Source organism: Aythya marila (genome assembly GCF_965140915.1).
Source record: "Aythya marila genome assembly, chromosome: 1".
Classification (NCBI taxonomy): Eukaryota; Metazoa; Chordata; class Aves; order Anseriformes; family Anatidae; genus Aythya; species Aythya marila.
In genome coordinates, this window is record NC_139042.1 from 23,584,235 (window position 1) to 23,602,749 (window position 18,515).

Sequence of the window (18,515 nt, forward strand, 5' to 3'; positions counted from 1 at the left end):
GAATGAGTCTTAGCCCTTCCCCCCTAACCTGTGATGTATAATGTGCTTGTAACTGATTTTTCATGGCATTGGTCCTTGCTGGGAAGGAGAGGAATGCAGCAAAATCTCCTTGGTCTCACCTGCTTGGCTGGCAGGAGCTGGAGAAGCCTCAAATGCCCCAGTGCAAGCCTGGGGCTGAGCACCCTCCAGAGCCAAAAACACATCTTACTATGATGCTGGCTGAGAAGAGCCTGAGAAAAGAGCTGGTGTGGTTTGGTTTATTCTGCCTTCCAGGCTCCACAATTGCAAACTGGCAGTGCTGCACAAATTAAACACCTGACCACAGAAATCTGCCTTTTTTTTTCTTTTTTTTTTTTTTTTTTTTTTTCCTCCCGCTGGAGGGAGCCGTGAATTGGCCAAGTGTTTAGTTCAAGAGGTGCAATGGTATAAAACTACCTGCACCGTAAAGTTTTATGAGGTGACAAAGTTTTGTAGACTGGCAGAAGCAATAGCACATGCTGGAGGGCATTGTGGGGCCTGCCGGGACAGGGAGGGGAGCTGAGGAGGGGGCTGCAGCTGCTGCAGACCTGTTGGCCATCAGAACCCACCAGAGGGACCACAGCCTGGGCCTGGCACAATCCCCATGCTTGGCACCACATGGGGAATGCAGCAGTGCTGGCTTCAGCTCCTCCACCAGCCCCTGCTGCCTCCTTGGGCAACAGTTTATTCATTTCTGGGCTGTCAAATGGGTAGCTAAATACCAAGGCATGGCATAGATATGCCAGGGCGTATAGTTTATTTGGCAGATAAAATGCTGTTTACAGGTCTCATGGATTTTTTTGTGGATAGTTACTACTTTGCAGCAACCATTCCCCTTTCCTCTCTCCACTAGGATCAAACAGTTCTTATTCCCAAAAGCTGAAAAAATAAATGCTCATAAAGTAAGCTGCCAGTGTTGCAGTTGCCTCTTTCAGCGCTAGCTGAGACTTTAAGTCCACCTTGAATGGAAATCTGTGGATTTTATACACATTTGTAACTCATTTATCAGCTACGTTGCTGCAGGACATGCGAGCGGATATTGCCTTTCCCTGTGTTTTGGACTGGGAGGCTGCGAGGTTGTGCACTACACAGCACATGGTTGCTCCTGCTTGGTCCTGACAGGGTGCTGACACATTGCTCCAGCTGGTAACATGTTATTATAGGGCTGGAAGAAAAAATAACGCAACCAAGCTATTATTATTTTCTCTTATCTATATGGTCATATTAATGCTGGATAATCATTATATAAATGCACAGGAGACACAGTCAAGGACACATTCATTCCTAAAGTCCTCCAGTGCTCTTATACTTCAGCCATTCATCTTCTGTCTTTAATTACAACAAGTGATCTCAGAGGCACTTAAAAGATTAAATTACTCAATTATTCAAAAAACCCAAGTGCAATAACTGTATCTCTTTGATAAATACAAGTGATTGCTGAAAAAGGTTGCCCAAGGCAAGAAACCCTGGGAGGCCAAGGAGGCCACAGTGTAACATTTTGGCTTAGCCCAGTGACACCCATTTAATTGTTCATTATTTGCAGCAATTATTTTTATTTGCATTGATAATAGGCACAGACTTTTCCATTGCTGTCCTGGTGATGTCAGCAGTGAGATGGGTGCCATTGCTCTGTGATTTACAAGTGTCCCAGCGCCTCTTCCAAGTGCTGAGAGAATGCCATGAGACAAGGGAAGATCAAGAAGACAAAAAGCCAGTTTGGCATCAGCATGGCCAGGGAGTAAACCCCACTCAAGATGATTCTTGTATCTCAGCAGTCTTGGGGTAAGCAGAGAAGGTGGACAGCCAAGAGCTGGCTCTGAAATGTCTCTGAAATGGCACCCAATGGAGGGAGCTGCTGGTGTGACCCATGCATGGGCATGGCCAACAACCCTGTGGTGACGCAGCCTCAGCAGCAGATCTCATCCCTCCCCCTCCATGCCTCAAATACAGACTCCTCCCTAAGCATGGAAGAAAGGGAGGTGAAGATGACTCTTTGGGGATAGAGAAATCCAGGCTAAAGAGCTAAAATATCACAATTTATCCTTATAGGCCCAACCCTGAGGAGCGGGCCAGCACTGGGCAGGACACTGGGGCAGCCATGAAACCAGAGGCCTGCCCTCACAATGGTGGTGGGCTTTTGGCTTGTGCTGGTTGGGGACAGCCGACACTACTGGGTGCTGGGGGTGGGTGAATCAGCTCCCTGCTTTCAGCTGACCCCAGGGCACATCTCAAAACTGAAGGAGATTGGGGAAAAAACAGGAGTCACCGCATGTGGTCAAGCCAAACCACCTCTGGTGCTTCTGGTCTATGAAGCTTCTACTGCCATGAAGACCAAGCCCGGGTGGAGCTGGTGAGGTGGGGTGGGGTGGTGGAGCTGGTCAGGCCTGGGCTGCTGCTCAGCTCAGGTTTGGAGTGTTTGGGGTCAGGCTGCCTGCAGGCACCCAGCTCGCATCTGTCCCACACACGCCGCGGGGCGCTGCTGGCCAGCAGATGCTGCCGATAGGGTTACTGCTGCCTGGTTGGCCACCTGCGGTTCCCACATTCATTTAATTAAAAAAATAAATAAATAGTAACTCGATAGGTGGCCTCTCAAGCAAAAGGAGTACTTCCAGCAAGGCTCCGGAGAGGGCCAGGCATGGTGTGGGGAGGGGCAGATGGCCATGTGGATCATTTTTACCCATAAATTGCAAGCTGTAGCAAATCCTCCCTGTAGCAAGTGCTGGCTCTGTATTTCGGCCACATGACTGTCTCAGAGCTGCTACAAGCAGGTGAGAAGAGCAGAATGTGCAGTTTTAGCTTGAGTTTCCCTAGTGCCCTTTCGCAAAACTGAGCATTTTGATTAAGAAATAAGCTGTGAGCCTTTCGCTGGCGCGTCAGTGAAGCTCCGTGCAGCTGCTCTCTCCAAGCAGGGCGGTTTCCTGCTGGCGCAGAAGAGGCTGCCGCAGACCGAGGCATTTTCTCGTTAAAGTGCAGTCACAACCTGGACCCCATCCTGTCTCCTTGCAAATTGGTGCCAACCAAACGCATGCTGCGGTTCAAGCCTCTGCTCAAGGTAAAGAGCAGTCCATGGTGTGCAGACCATTAGCCTCCTCGTCTCGCCTGCTGTGGTGCACGTGGGGCTCTAGAGCTGGGCGCAGACAGCAGAAGGGAACAGAGGAAAATAACTACTGGCGAGAGGTCAGTTGTAGGGTTAGTTATCTTCAGTTCAGAATCAAGTGATGGAAGGAGGTAAGAATCCATGTTTTTATAACAAAAAAATGCTAGAAATGCCTTCATTAGAAACATAAAGTTTCTGGTGTCTGGGGTATTTTGTGGATTAGGGAGGGTATCTGGGAAGTGCGTGAAACCTAAAAAAGATGGGCAAGTGGTTATCTGCAACGTACTTGTTTTCCCTCTTGTTTACTTGTTGACCCAGACATCTCTCAGCTCAGTGTTAGCCCTTCGTTTCCAAACATCGGTGTGTTTGCTGAGCTCAGTTTCTTGCACACTGAAGCAGGACAGTCTACAGCTGCAAAGTGCTGTGTGTATCTGCTCAGCATCCATTATGTCTTTGGGCAAAAGTCTTTGCTTCTACATACTGTAGCTGGGTGACCATGATATTGTGTGTATGGGAACTAGATGCCTCAAAATTTACATTTGTACATTTTAGCAAAGTCTGAACACACACTTTTTTCTGAATCTGGGGTTTGATGTCTCGTATCTCAGTCCTGGCACACTGTGATGAGATTTTAACAGGATCTGCCTGGCCTAGCACCCATCCCAATGAAGCCCTGGTGCAGCTGTAACAGTCCCACACCTGACAAGGAGGATATGACAAGCCCATGCTAAATCCATGCTAAATCCATGCTAAAGAACGAGTGGTCCGTGCCATTTAAGTACTGCTCTCTGTCTTGCAAGATATGCATTCTCTCCCTGGTTCTCCCATGTCACTACTGAACTAAAGTGACAGTATCATTTTTCATCCTCTCCTACTTGATTTTCAGTCTCCAGCAGTCTTTTCTGTATTTCTTTCAACATTTTCATCTCACAGTCATTTCGGTATGTTCAGTCCGTGCTCTTCTCTAACAATTACCTGCCGCTTCAAAGAGCAGTGTTTCTTAGGCATGCCAAGATCTTCCAAGGCTGGTGCTGATTCTGCAGAGCAAGTGTGTCAGACAGAGGTACGCCTTGTTTCTGTCTTCTGCAAGAGGTTATAAGGAGGATGGATGCCTGAGAAGTCAATGTTGTAAAGGCTGCACACACCAGGAGCTGAACATCAGTGCAGTTAGGGTTTGGATGGTTTATTTACCCTGACATTACTACAGGTGGATGGAAGGAGAGCTGGGAATGAGAGAACATCACATGCTGTACTTTATTTTTTTTGCAATAAAGAAGACTTACACAGCTGCTTATCTCTATCATGGCAGAGAACTGGAAAGAAGTGCTTTCTTTCAGTCCAAATTATAATAATTAGCTTTCCCTGAACAGTGGTACATACAGACATTCCCTCCTAGATGATCTCATTGCTGACTTCCTCCTCTGTATCCTGTTTGCTGAGACTCCTTTTCTTTCAATAATTCAATAGAGAGTTGGAGAGATACAGGCTCATCTGAAGGGAAATTAATTCCATCCGTTGATACATGTAAGACAAACCACAAGAATCACTGTTCTGTTGTTGCATTTTTTTTCTCTTTTGCAGCGGCTTGGTGGATTTGAGACAGCTAATGTCAGAAAATGTGAACCCAACATTCAGCATCCCAGCTCCACGGTCACTCTCATAAACCTAGACACCAATTATTGATTATTGATGGCTGAATTAATGAGAGTCAGGAGCCTAAGTACTGTTGCAGGCTTGAGTTTACCTTTCTCTAGGCAGCCTAATGGCTTCTTTGGAAAGTACTTTCCCCTTACATATCTTTGCCATGAAGTTCTGGGATACTCTGGGACAATATAGGATAATCATAATAGATAACAATATCATTTTGAGCCTAAAACAGTTATTGAAGTCTCATATGAGATCAGATTAGTGTACAGCAGGTGGTAATAAAGGAAGGAACAGCTTAAGTGTACCGTGTTTGGGTCCTTAGCCAGCGGATGAAATAAACACATAAAGGAAATTTGATTCTTTAGTGTATGCAAATTTATTCAACTCTGCAATTATTTATTTACAACTAATGACTGATACCAACAGATGAGGTAAAAATATGAGGTATTGATATGAATATAACATTTAAAAATGTAATCATCATAATGTATTCTCAATGGCAACATAACAATAAAAAATACTGTGGTAGCTGAATGGTAGACATGGCATAATGCGCATTTTAATGAAAATGTATTTCATTGATACATGGCTTAGAGATGCTGGAAGCACACGACAGAGCTTTTGCAATGGTAGGAGGACAAACCTACCTTGCTAACTGTAGCAGGTGGCAGAGGGGCCCTTCCAGCTGAGTTTTCAGACAGGGTAAAACCACTGTCCGGGTTTTCCCTTCATTTCCTTAAGAAATTGCTTAGTGTCAGACAATTGCCATTCCCAATGCCAGAGAATCTCTGTCCATTAATACTGAGGCACTATTGTATTCATTTATGCAAACTAATGTAGCAGCAGTGGTCTAATTGCTCCTGTTTTGGAAAACAGCCGTCATGAAGCCTGCTGCCACGGCTACAGGCATTACTGGGAAGAAGCGTCTTGGGATTGTGGTTCCAATGGCAGTGGGGGACTGGCCTTGACCTGGCACCCCGAGAGCCACTGTTCACTCCCAGGAAGGTGAGATATGGGCAGTGGTGGTGGACTGCCACCTGGGGAGCACCCGGACCTCATTATGGACATGCAGGGTGTGAGCACTCACTGTCTCTTAATACTTTAAACCACCCGATGGTTGTATGTTGCATCTAATGTTGGCCATAAACTCAACACAGGAGCTCACAGCCAACCCGCCTCCCTGATCCTATGAGTCGCACAACGAAACACAGGTGAGACAGAGAGAAAGAGAAGAGCAGCTCACAAGGGGGGAGATGACAGTAACTTTTTCAGGGCCTTGCTGCTCTATGATGGCAGTGTGCTGGGTCACCCTGCCCCGGTCTACCCCAAGCTCCTACGGGCTCTTTTCCTCAGATGATGGGGTCTCCCCCACCAGCACAGCCCTCATGTATGTGCACGATGGTGCGTTGGGCTGTGCTTTAGCAGCAATAGTCCACCCACAGCTCCTCTTCTCGGGGCAGATTCAAAGCACTGGCAGAGCCACTGCACGGGAAGACTTCACCATTTACTGGATCAGGGTGCAAGACTGTAGCTTCATATGTAGGAAATGTCTCCTGCGTTTAATTGACCTCATACTAACTCTCAGTGGATTTTGTTGGAAGGACTGAGCTAAAGCACTGGCTATGAATGACTTGGCTGGTTTATGCAGCAATAAATAAAGTCAAAGTGAACACATGCGATTAATGAAGAACAGTATTAACAGGCTTGTACATTCTTATTGAATCATAGATGTAATATCACTTTTGGTCTTAGGTTAGTTAAAAAAAAAAGAGAACCCTGCCTCAATGGTAACATCAACAAATCCTTATTATTACTTTTAAAGCATTCTTCCATTAGCAAAATAATAGGTCCCTGAAAATGAAATGATACAACAGGCTTAAATGGCTCCTACTCCTCATAGTCAGGGCTGATCCTGCTCCGACCAATGCATACAGAGGCAGGATCATGCAGATCAGTGCAATATAATACAAAAATGCTTGCTGTTACTATAAAAGCGATCTTCCCTAGCATCTCCTGCATTTAATCTTTTAAATCTCTGAGATGTGTTTAAAAGCTTTAAAAAGTTCAGTTACTTTTATAGTATGAGTATTAAAAGGCATGGTATTTATTCATCTGCACATCTTTGTGTCCATTGGATGTGGAAAATCTGCTTTGGAGCTTCTTAATAATTAGCCGTCTCTATGGAAGAAGGAAAGAACAAGACAGAAACGCTTACTCAGAGCCTAGACAAAATGCTAAACAAAAGATTTACAGCTTAGTAACTTAGCAGTCTGATTTCAGACACCTCAGTACACATGGCATTATCTTGTACTTTTTAAGAAAAAGCAGATACTTTGAACACTGCAAATAGTGAGGTTCTCTAGTGGCAGATACACCATTAATTAAGGCAATAGGAAAGTTTTCGATGATATCTTGTGCTAACAGTCACAGGCTTTCTGCAGCTGAATATAAACAGCCTTCAAAATGTCTATCTCAGTTACATTTCCACATATTTTATTTGGTGAAACGGATCCTCTCCTCATTATTTTTAAACATACAACAACCTCTCTCCTCCTTAGCTCTTTTAATTCCTCCTACATCTATTTCTAGGTACCTTCTCGTAGCACACAAACACAAAACAAATTCGAGAACAGATGCTTCTGTTATCACACGGATTATGTCTGGTAGCCCTGTGATAATAGCAAACAGCTTATGTAGCAGTGACACACTAAGAAACAAGTGATGGATTCATTTAAGGTCCAACTGATGCAAGTGATTTCCTCTACAAAGCACTGAGTTATATACAAAATAATTAATTTATACATATACTTATATATAGATATAATATAGATAAATATATACATACTGTACATAATTTATTTACAATTAAAATATGCTTCTCAGAAGCCTTTAAATACCAGAGTTATGTAACACACAAGTAATGGCAATAGTCTGATTTCAAAGTAATAAAGATAAAAGCTCTTTGAGGAAAGATCTACTTCAATAACTGAAATTAATACAGAAGGGATGTGGGAGGTGAAGTCTCCAGAATAAAAGAACTTTCCTATAAAATTCCTTTTTCTCCTTTGTACAGACCCAGGTCTGGTCAGCCTTCTGTAACTTAAATAAGGTCTTTGCTTTCTGTCTTCCTGTTCTCTGGCCATACCCTGATTTACACGTCCACATTTACAGGAACACTTCCTCAGATTTTTGTTTCTGGTCCCTCGGCAATCAGAGGCTGAAATGAGTTTCTGATCCTGGCAACTTCTGCTGCACACAGATGTCCAAAGCCTTTGTTGTACCACTCTGGGGAATGTCCTCTGAAGAAATGGAAAGACACAGTTATTGAGAAATTCAAATACTCACGAACTATGCTCCACAGGAATGGGCTTGCCATGCCCCCTACTCCCTGCTGCCTGTGGTGTTGTTGGGGAATATGAATACTTGTCATTGTAAACATACTCTGCAGTGCTCCTTTGCAGTAATCAAACAACCAGATTTTATTTCTATGATCACATTATAACGACAGTAGATGCTGAACACAGAAATGAGCTTGGTGGACACAAAAGACCACAAGAGGACTCCAAAGCAGCAAAGCTATGTTAACCATGCCCTCTGTTCCCTGCACCTCCCCTCTTTGAGCTGGTGTTTTTTTTTGCCCTGCTGAATGGACATCTGCTTTTTGCAGGCAGGATACTTACTTCAGGTCAATCCTGCAGATATGGGTCAGCCTGGCTTTTCCTGAGCCACATGGCTCTATCAAGTACTGAGAGTCCATCACGATGGCTCGCACAGCCCCCATAGGAGGAGCCTCTTCGTGCTCCACAGAGATGGCAACCAGCATGCACATTCCCTTTGGCAAATCTGTCCTCCATGTCCTGCAGCAACACATTCAGGATGAAATTGCTTTAGTAAGTAGGCTTTTGGGCACACAAGCAAGAACCTGAATTAAAGTTACAGTTTGTTTTTCTGCTTGTCCCTGTAAGGCCAAAGAGCCATGTCTCAGAAGACCAATGAGGGACTATTATATAAATATATATAAATATGTATATATAAATACAAGCAGGGGAAAACACAATAGTGGGAGAAGGGACATATTTAAGCTAAAATACAGTGCTGGCACAAGAACATGGTGTAGATTGGACAAGTCTGAGGTGGGCAATTTTCAGAGATAGGTAGCCATGAAACCCACATGACGTGTACATTTTCCCACAAGGTGGGAAACTGAGCAGTTCTCAGAGGCACGTTAACTGACTTTGCTTATGGAGATGATGCCTGTGATGTCCTAGGTGTCCCTGGAGGAGTTTTGTGTACCAAGTTTGTTAGGATTGTTGCTCAAGACAGGCCACAGACATCTATCAAGCTCAGTTGTTAGATTTCCCTCCTGGAAATGTATTAATTTTAATGCTGGGTACCATAATTTTAATGAGAAATGCTCAGAGGTTAGGATACTTTGGTACAGGAGTAGGCAAATCAACCCCCCAAACGGCCACCTGCTGAGATGACTAAGTGAGGGGTCTTGCAATCAGTGCTATTTACATTGTTTTCCTGAAAGGCGATGTGCACCTGATTCTGCTGCCCGTCACCAAGCTGGGAATCCGAGCCTGATGTGGAACAGCCACTCACTGACATTGCTGCTGGCTCCAGGTGGAGAAATTGTGCTTGTCCTCACAAGGATTTTGTAACCATCATGTGTTAGAGGGCATGCCACAGCCTTTTGCCTTCTGCAGATGGACAGGCAGTCACTCTGCCCATACATCCGACTTGCTAAATGTTAATCCACTCTGATTCCAAACAAATTGAATTACTGCAGGACTGGAAATTCATATGACGTGCAGCACAGCAGTGGCTGGGATACAGCACCACTCCATCAACGTTATTGGCATTTGGGTAGGAAATAGCCCATTTTCCTAAGTTTTGGGAAGGCCATAAAGTGAGCACAAGCCATCCAGCAAAGGCTGAAATGTTGCACTGCACCCATGCAGACTGTCATAGAGCAGCAAATACAGTTTAGCACAGCAGAAATCCTCACTGCTACCAACACTGTCTCCTGAAACTCCTAGGACATGTTTTGAGGACATCCAAATTTAATGATGTGCATTTATTCAATCACTGGCGCTAACGTGCAATACTCTTGGTGATGATAAGTATAAAGGCAGCACATTTTAGCAGGATGTTCTGCTGCTAATATCCACTGATGCACAGCAGCTGAAGAAAGTCTCCCGAGGTGGCTGATGACAATTACATGGTTGTCATTTGCCTCTGCACACTCTGAGCAGCACTGGCAAAATATTCTTAACATGGCTAATTTGTTGAACCAGCCAAAGGCTGAAATTTCATGTTAACTTGCTTGGGAATGACAGCGAAGTTGACGCTTCCTTTCCTTAGGTAGACTTTGGTTTGCTATGAAGCAAACATCTGAACCCAAATCCTTGCCAACTACCCCATAGAGAGGGACGGATCACCCAGGCACACCCAAAGGCATCATCCATTTGCTTCCCTCCTCCTCACTGTTACTCCAAAAAGAGATATCTCGTTGGAAAGCTTCTCCTTTCCAATGCCACACAGCAAGAACCAACACATTTTTGCAGGCCCTGAAAAAATGGTATTTTTCTACCCCTCCTTCCAGGATCTGTGCTGAATGCTCTCTTCCATTACAGGAGGAAAGGGGCATTTTCTGGAGCACAGAAGCACATTTTCTTTCACCAACTTTACACAACTACCGAGGAAATTTTACACAGGAAAAAGTACTATAACTGTAAAATTTCATGAACATGTCACTGCATTTGTCAGCCAATTATAGGTAGTTGTTTCCTTATTACCAGTGTGTTTCTTTCCTCAAGCAGTCAGGTTTTGGGCTGGCCTGTTAAGACGTATTTTTATTTTGAGCACTGTCACTTGTTTCATTTTTTTCCTCTCCCAGGTTTCTAGCCTCTCTGACAGACTGTACAGATGTTTTTCACAGGTTCAAGAGATCTAGACTTTAATACTTAACATATTTTTCCTGTTCTGCTAGCATTCCCTCCATTTTCTGGTATCTCACATCTTTCTCGTCTGCCTGGGATCTCACAAGATTATATTCTTTTCCCATGCTGTGGGAAGAAATAAGAAATTTCCACTGTACTGTATGATGTGCATCATCTTGCCATGGACTGTCTGAGATAGGGATTATGGCACCTTGGGAAGCAGGTAAGCTGCTTTTAAGGACTGATGAAATTTGTTCTTCAGCAGATGCTTTACCATTCTGCATTTTTTATATGAAATTGAGCTGTTATTCAAGAAAATGTAGGAAGAGACTGATTTCAGAGGGTTTTGCATGTGTATGTGCCTTAATAAAAATGATGAGCTATCTTAGGAGGTGCAGCACATGGAGAGACATCTCTAGTGAGATGCTGAGCCACTGCCTGCACTGTGCTTAGCTGCGACCACATTATTTTGGTAACTACATGACACTTAGTTGCACCATTTCTGAAGTAGAAAAAGATGTGAGATTTAAGAAGACTTCCTACTCTTGGTTATATGGTTTTACGCTGGTCGCTGTACTTCCCTATAAATATTTTATGGTAATAAAAATGGGTACAACACCTAACACACAGGTGTGCTGTAATGCTTAACTAACACTAAACACCTGAGGAACCTTTAATGAAAAGTGATGTACGTGCAGGGCAGCTGAGAGCTGCTTCAGATCCCAGGTATATGAAACACTGGCCCTGTACTTTTACCCTTATAGTCTCCTCAAGGGAGCCCAGTCTTCTCATTATGACTGCTGAATTAGAAACCAAAGAACTACATTTCTATCTTTTCACAACCACCAGTTTGACTGGGAAGGGGAGAAGGCAGTCCTTTAAAATACACGTATTCATGTCCCCAGAGGTGAATTATAATTTCACTGTGCGCATCCCACCAATCATAATGTATCAAATTGACCGCGATATCACCGGCTAACCTTGTTCTAGACATAATGATATAAATCAAAAGAGATAAACAACAGAAACTGTCAGATCTGCCTGATGGCTGTTTCCAGCCCTTAAAAACCCACCAGGATTCTGTTTTATGATATATATTTCAGTCCTTGGGGGTCATTCTGCCTGGGTTAGTGAAAAGAATGAGGACTTGATGGCAAGATTTTCCTTTAACTGATACGACTGCACAGCAGGTCTTTAAAGAACATAAAACACCATGAAACCTAATAGTGAATTAAGTGGCAAATAAGAGGACAGAATTATGGTCATCAAAACCTCCCTGCCGCTCCCAGACAATCTTCTGGGTGCTGCGCAGAGGGCCAAATTTATCACTTGTACAAATTGATAATATTATTTAAGAAAATTAATTATAAAATTAATGTAGCCCAATATTCTGTAGGAAGGCAGAAGAGATAGAGCAATAGAAAGACTAGTTTTCACATTGTGAAGACATAGAATTTTTTAAAAAATCTTCATCTAAGAGTTCCAATAATTCTTCCCTTATTCCAACAATATCTGCATGTCATCATTCTTGAAGAGAATGCTGAAGTTCATAAAAGGGATGTACTATTGAAATTATATTTTATTGGGTTCATCTTTTTCCTTCAATCTTTGTTCCCTCTAATGTAATTCTGACTCACTGGACTATTTCCATTGTCAAAACTGCTTAGTATTTGTCTGGCAAATCATTTCAGTCAAAGAAAGCAGTGACCAAGAATGGGAACGCACAAAATTATCCTGAAATAAGTAACCGTAGGACTGACCCTGCAAGTGAAATATGTCAGCAGCTCCACAATAGCCCCTAGCAAGCAAGGGGCCAGGATTTCAAAGGCAGGATGTACATGAGAGGAATTTTTTTTGTCTGCTCAGTATGTGCACATAGGGGCAGAACTGGGTCTGAATTTGGAATATTGATATATTGTGATACTTTTCTTTGAGAGATCTCAAAGGCTCAGAACACAAATCTACTACCTCCTTCTGTTCATTTCCACACTGTGATTTTTATGGGTTAGCATTTCTTGGTCTACAAAGTCTTCAACCTCAAATCTAAAATAACTTATATAGGGACCATATAAGAAGCTCTACTTAAAAGCGTCGCTATCTTCTTCACTGAACATTTGGCTCTTAAACATCAAACACTCTCCAGAGAACAGCAGAAGCAGGGTAAAAAACAATTGGGTTCTGTTTGCACTGTTTTGACAACAAACAAAGCTAAGAGAACAGCAGCTATTATCAGGCATCTGTTCTAAGGAATAAATGATATTTATGGCCTCAGGAGTATGTGCTGCTCAAATTACATCAGAGAAAAGGTCACCATGCACTAGGTGTACAATTTTAATTTCAAATAAATGCTGCTGCCCAGAAGTAGAGTTCTCAACGCACAATTTACAGATGCTAAGGCTGAGGTGAGATAAGAACAGATCTTCCTTGTCCGCAGTGCAGGAAGCAAAGCTACTGGAGAACTGCCCTTAGCTTACCTTAGGACAACAAAATCCCGGACAGGATGAGGAGCCATGCTGTTCAAAACGTACTGGTAAACTTCTGTCTGTTTGTCGAGGCTCTCAACCACCTTCCACTGCAAGAAGTCCTCATCCCAGAGGTGCCGTTCTCTCAGCACTCGGTTCAGGACAACTGACGGGGGGGCCTCCACTTCCACTGACGCCTTCCAAAGCCTCAGGGGGTTCCCATCCCCAACCTGGAGTAAAGCAACAGAGCATAAAACCCCATGATTTATATGTAAATATTCAGCACAGAGTAACGGGACAAAATCTTTATATGGGTATCCTACTTGAGCTTAAGATGAAGCTTAAGAGCATGCAAATTTCCCTGCTAATCATCGCTATTATTGCTATTGCTGATCCTCTTCTGCATGTGAAAACATCTGCACGCTGGTCCCGGATGGAAAACTGAAGTGATAACCATACTTCTGCTCTCACAGCCATGTGTATCTGGACCAGTTCTCATTGTGCCAGCAGAGCTGCTGTACTATCTGTGGTGTGACAGATGCTGTTTCAACCTCAAGCATCCGAAGTGCAATGAATATGTGCGTGTAGGACTGAAAACAGATGAAAGGACAGACTGAAACACTGGTCTGAAACGAAGCCACCACCTTGGGCAGTGGCTGGGACTGAGGGCCAGCCTGCCTGGCTAATTAGTGGAAGAACGGAACTTGAAGGAGAAGAAAACATGTTGATTCACTTCTGTGTCAGAGACACAGATGTTTCCTCCTCAAAATAGCTGCAAGGGATGTATTGGGAAAGCACCTTTCCAAGAAGAAACACACGAACTCTTTGCCAGATCTTACTAGCTCATGGCTCCTGTTACACCTCTACAGCATGCAGTAAGGGGAGTGGAAAGTGCTGGGTTATGTGTAAGATGAGTACCTTAAATTACACACGTACATTTCTGCATAATTTCAGGGTTGTTGTCTTTCAGGCAGCAAACAAATTATCTGGATCTTGCAAGCCCTGCTTTCCTGGCATCTTCACATACGAATTCAAGTGCTTCAGAACCCCCCAGCACCTCTCACAGACACAGGATTGTGTCTCCAGAAACCCAGCTGCCACATATCCTATTTTAAATTATGTTATGTTGTTATAACTCCTCCTCCCAATAGCTGTCATTTCTCCTGTCTTTTTGCCCCAGACCTAGGCTACTCCCAGTCTCCTCTATAGTCTCCCATGTGCTTGACTCCATGCTCATGCCCCATTCACTCCCTCCCCATTCCCACATCCTACTCCCACCTAAGCCCTGCCTCCTCAACCTCCTGCAGTGCCTTCCTGGAGGAGTCATACACAGAAGCTGACTATAAATCAGAATTGTATTTCTTTGTCCTAACAGAGGAATTGCACTTAACAGGGGAAATGATGCCTCCTGTCCCCTTAACACCCAGATCCCACACCCCTTCCAGTGGCTTTCACAGAATCACAGAGCCACAGAAGGGTTGAGGCTGGCAGGGCCCGCTGGAGGCCCCTGGTGCCCCCCTGCCCAAGCAGGGACACCCAGAGCAGGCTGCCCAGGCCCACGTCCAGGCGGCTTTTGGAGCTCCCCAAGGAGGAGACCCCACAGCCTCTCTGGGCAGCCTGTGCCAGGGCTCCGTCACCCGCCCAGCACAGCAGTGCTGCCTGGTGCTCAGAGGGAGCCTCCTGGGTGCCCGGCTGTGCCCATGGCCTCCTGTCCTGGCACTGGGCACCACTGAGCAGAGTCTGGCTCTGGCCTCTCTGCACCCTCCCTTCAGGGATTAAGGGACATGGAGGAGATCCCCCTGAGCCTCCTCTTCTCCAGGCTGAGCACTCCTGGCCTCCCACTGCCTGCAGGGACCCTGCAGCACCTTCTGTCTGCAGCCGTCTGGCTTTCCCTGCAGGAGTGACCGAGACTGGAGCAGCTTGAGAAATTTCAATAAAGGTTGCACTTATCAAAAATGCACAGGAAACAAGAACAAGACGATATGCAACCCGAAGAGATTTTTAATACCTTTCTTCTGACTATGTGCTCTGAACTGCTGGCAAAGAACAGACAACAGTCAGAAATTGTCTCTTCCAGTCAAAATCTTATCCCAGTAATGTTATATGTTAACTCCCAGCCCTCTCTCCAATTGCATTGTTGGCTGTATCACTTCATCCCTTTTTCTGAGACTTTAGATTGTTTTGTGTGCCTCGTCCTGGTATCTCCCACTTGGATCACTATTACATTACACTTTAATGGGTTTTAGTAGTCTTTTAAAAAATCAGCTGCGTCAGCAGACAGAAGGTTTAAGTCATGCAACAAGCCGGTGGGTCACACAGGTAGGGTGTATTTCACTTTTGTTTGTTTACTGCCTCTTCCGTGTCTCCACAAATTACCTTTTTGTAGGCGAGTTCTGTGTTCTCCATACTGGAACAAGTGACCCATCCTTTGAATTTCTCTTTTGCTTCTTTCTGGAGATTCTGCATGAGACTTTCAAGGTATGTCTGGTAGCTCCCTCCTTCCTCATCTACTTGTTTCCCAAGTTCATCCAGGGTGGGAGAATGCACTTCTGCATCAATGTAGGAGTTTCGGGACTGGGTTACCATCTCGTGTGGGACCTGCGCCACGAAAGTGGGAAAAAGCACACAGGGAAAAACTCCTGCTGAGAACTTTTCCTTAAAGCAGTGCTTTCTAGGCTGATGGACCACTTAGCATCCAATTGCAACAAGCCGACAATCAGGGAAATGGTTACCTATTTCTGCCTTTTCTTATTACACAAGCTGAGAAATCAAGGCAATATAATGGAACAGTCAATGGGGCAGAATAGCACTACTCAGGCAGAACCACATTAGACTGATCAACTCTATGTCAATACAACTGCATCACTCCCCTAGAAATGCTGCTTTGTGCTCTTGGGGAAGGGAGTTATAAGCATTACCTCTCCTATACCTGCAGTGAAAGTAGCTCAAGAAATGGCTGCATCTCCCTGCGTGATTTTAACTTTATTGCATAACACACAAAAAAATGTATCAGCTATTCTTCTTGAGATGGATTAGTCTTAATTGAGGCACTACAAGCTTTATAATAAAATGAAATGTTAAAACAGCAGATTTTGATTTTAATTAAACTAAAATTTCCTAATCCTGTAATTTGGGTTGAAAACTGTCACAGATAATTATTCTGCATTTTTAATAGTTGCACCTTCAACTGCTAGTAGGGAACAGTCATAAAGAAATGAGATAAATAAATTTTAGATGGAGCAGGTTTACAAATAAGTGAAGCACCATCAATCTCCGTGCTAATAGCAGATAGAAAATGTAAGCATGAACATAAATACTTCAAAGGGTACTGCATTATGTGTCCATGAATAATGCTGTTTGAGTCTCTCACTCACCTCAAAAAGTTTGTTGCATTCCATTATCATGTGAGCAAGTCCCTGAGTAGCTGCCAGGTTTTCACTGAGGTCCTTCTGATCTGGCTTCCCTGTTGCATATTTTTTCTGTATTACTCTGTAATTGAATTCAGTGTCTCAGGTAAAAAGAGCTGAATCTTTTTAATACGAAAGCAAACATAGCTGCAGGATGTTCTTAACACCAGAGTGAAATGTCTATCTTTAACTTGTGTTTATCACAAAGATTGTTCAGACCATTGGGCCTTTTTTAAAAGAGAAATGTTTATCTAAAATATTACTGCAGCAAAGGTAAAAGCTGGAAAAAATCTCAGAAGGGACATCAAGCTGGGGCCGCTTATGTTTAGTGGGGCCTATGCCCTGCTTAAGCTACACTCATCATGTTACACATCACCTTAACACGGCCTGAAATAAACTCAGTGATACAAGTGGGATCAGGATTTCCTGTTCTACAGTCCCACACTTGTCCTGCCTGTGCCTGGTGTCCCCTTAACAAGCGTCGCGCTTCATTTCTGCAAACACCCACTGGCTCTATCAAGGATACGGCTTTACACCTTGTACCATTCACTGAAAAAGGACATGTGAAAACTGTGCAAAACATGGTCAGTCCTTGACTTCAACTGGAGCAAAATCGGCCCCTTTTCCTTCTCAGAAGCCAACATTACTTATGCAAAACTCACTAGTGTGTCATTGAAATTTTGCATGAAAAGCCGGCACTTGCATATTCACACTGCACAGACAGAAACACCCTGCTGGGCTTGCGAAAACACCTTCTGTGCATATGCAAGTGTGCTGCTGGCTCTGCAGTATCGGCTTTTTCCTCTTGCTGAAGCCATGCCCTGCGTATCGTGTCGTGGAAAGCAGACACTTGGGAAAATGTTACCCTGTAGGCCTTTAGAAACACTGAAAGCATCCTCTTGTGTTAAGGACGTGCCTATTTATAGTGCTAAGAAGAAACTTACCTTGGAGAGCTTTCCTTCTTCACTATGTTGAGATGGAAGAGGGAAGGGGCCAGACAAACAGCTATGTTCATAGGAGTCATCTGATTCTCCTCCACAGAGGTGACATCGCTCAGGAAGCACAGCAGGGTCTGCAAAACCTCCCGGTTCTCGTCTGACATCAGCATGATGGCCGCCTGCACCGCCTGCAGCCTCTGCTCCTTGGGGACGTCTGTGGAAAAGCAACAACATTCAGCAGGGTTAATTGCAGGATCAAATACGGAGCCTGGAAGACAACCGGTTAATTGTGTTGACTCTATCTAACACCGAGATTACTGTGTTAACTCTATCCTGTTAACAAGAATTCACACTTTGGGAATGGCTTTCTGAAGGGGCAGATGACAGGGGATGAAGGGGCGAAGACCAGCTGGCTGAAGGCTGTGATGTCTGCTCTTCCATCACACACAGCTTGCCTAGCCAGCTGATGGCATTCCTCTGTTTGTTTCAAAAGGTGTTTCACAAGAAAAGTCTGAACTTCATTTAAAATTTGTGAAAGGAGCACCTACTCATATCTTTAATTGTTACTTTTCTGGTTTATTTTGTCCCTTGGGAAGACAGTTCACAAGTCTTAGAGAAGCTTCAGGAAAATACTTACGCTTGTGCCCTAAGCTGTAAGACACTTTCGTGAAAGCAGTAATGGATATGCTTAAATAGCATCTCAGACAGATTCATGTCTAAAACTACCATACGTTTTCTCGGTTTGGATTTGGAGCCCTCCTCTGGGTATTACATACACTCAATATAATAAAGAGAAGAACAACAAAAGCAGAATTACAGTACAGGGAACAGCCAGCTTTTAAGCTCTGCCTGTTAGCCTTGCACAAGCACTTTATTTTAAAAGCTTTTAAACGTGAGTGACAAAATGAACACAGTGCAATGTTTTTGATTTTCAAGAAGTGGCAAGGCCAGGTCTTTCTGAGAAGTCAGAGGAGCCTTTGCTAAATCTACGGAACTTGTCT

The 18,515-nt window shown here is 44.0% G+C and overlaps 1 protein-coding gene across 7 annotated transcripts in view; it reads right to left on the reverse strand.

The window, feature by feature from the left end:
* Positions 1-5,120: 5,120 nt before the first annotated feature.
* STARD13 (StAR related lipid transfer domain containing 13) overlaps positions 5,121-18,515 on the reverse strand; it is a 292,836-nt gene continuing 279,441 nt past the window's right edge. For all 7 annotated transcript variants that reach the window (XM_082771047.1, XM_082771046.1, XM_082771048.1 and 4 more), the window contains 6 exons: positions 17,521-17,728; positions 16,544-16,658; positions 15,546-15,767; positions 13,182-13,399; positions 8,443-8,619; positions 5,121-8,061 (listed from right to left, as the gene is read on the reverse strand). In XM_082771047.1, coding sequence (XP_082627173.1) covers positions 7,944-8,061; positions 8,443-8,619; positions 13,182-13,399; positions 15,546-15,767; positions 16,544-16,658; positions 17,521-17,728 — 1,058 coding nt within the window. In that variant the 3' untranslated portion in view covers positions 5,121-7,943. The remainder of the gene's footprint in view (positions 8,062-8,442; positions 8,620-13,181; positions 13,400-15,545; positions 15,768-16,543; positions 16,659-17,520; positions 17,729-18,515) is intronic.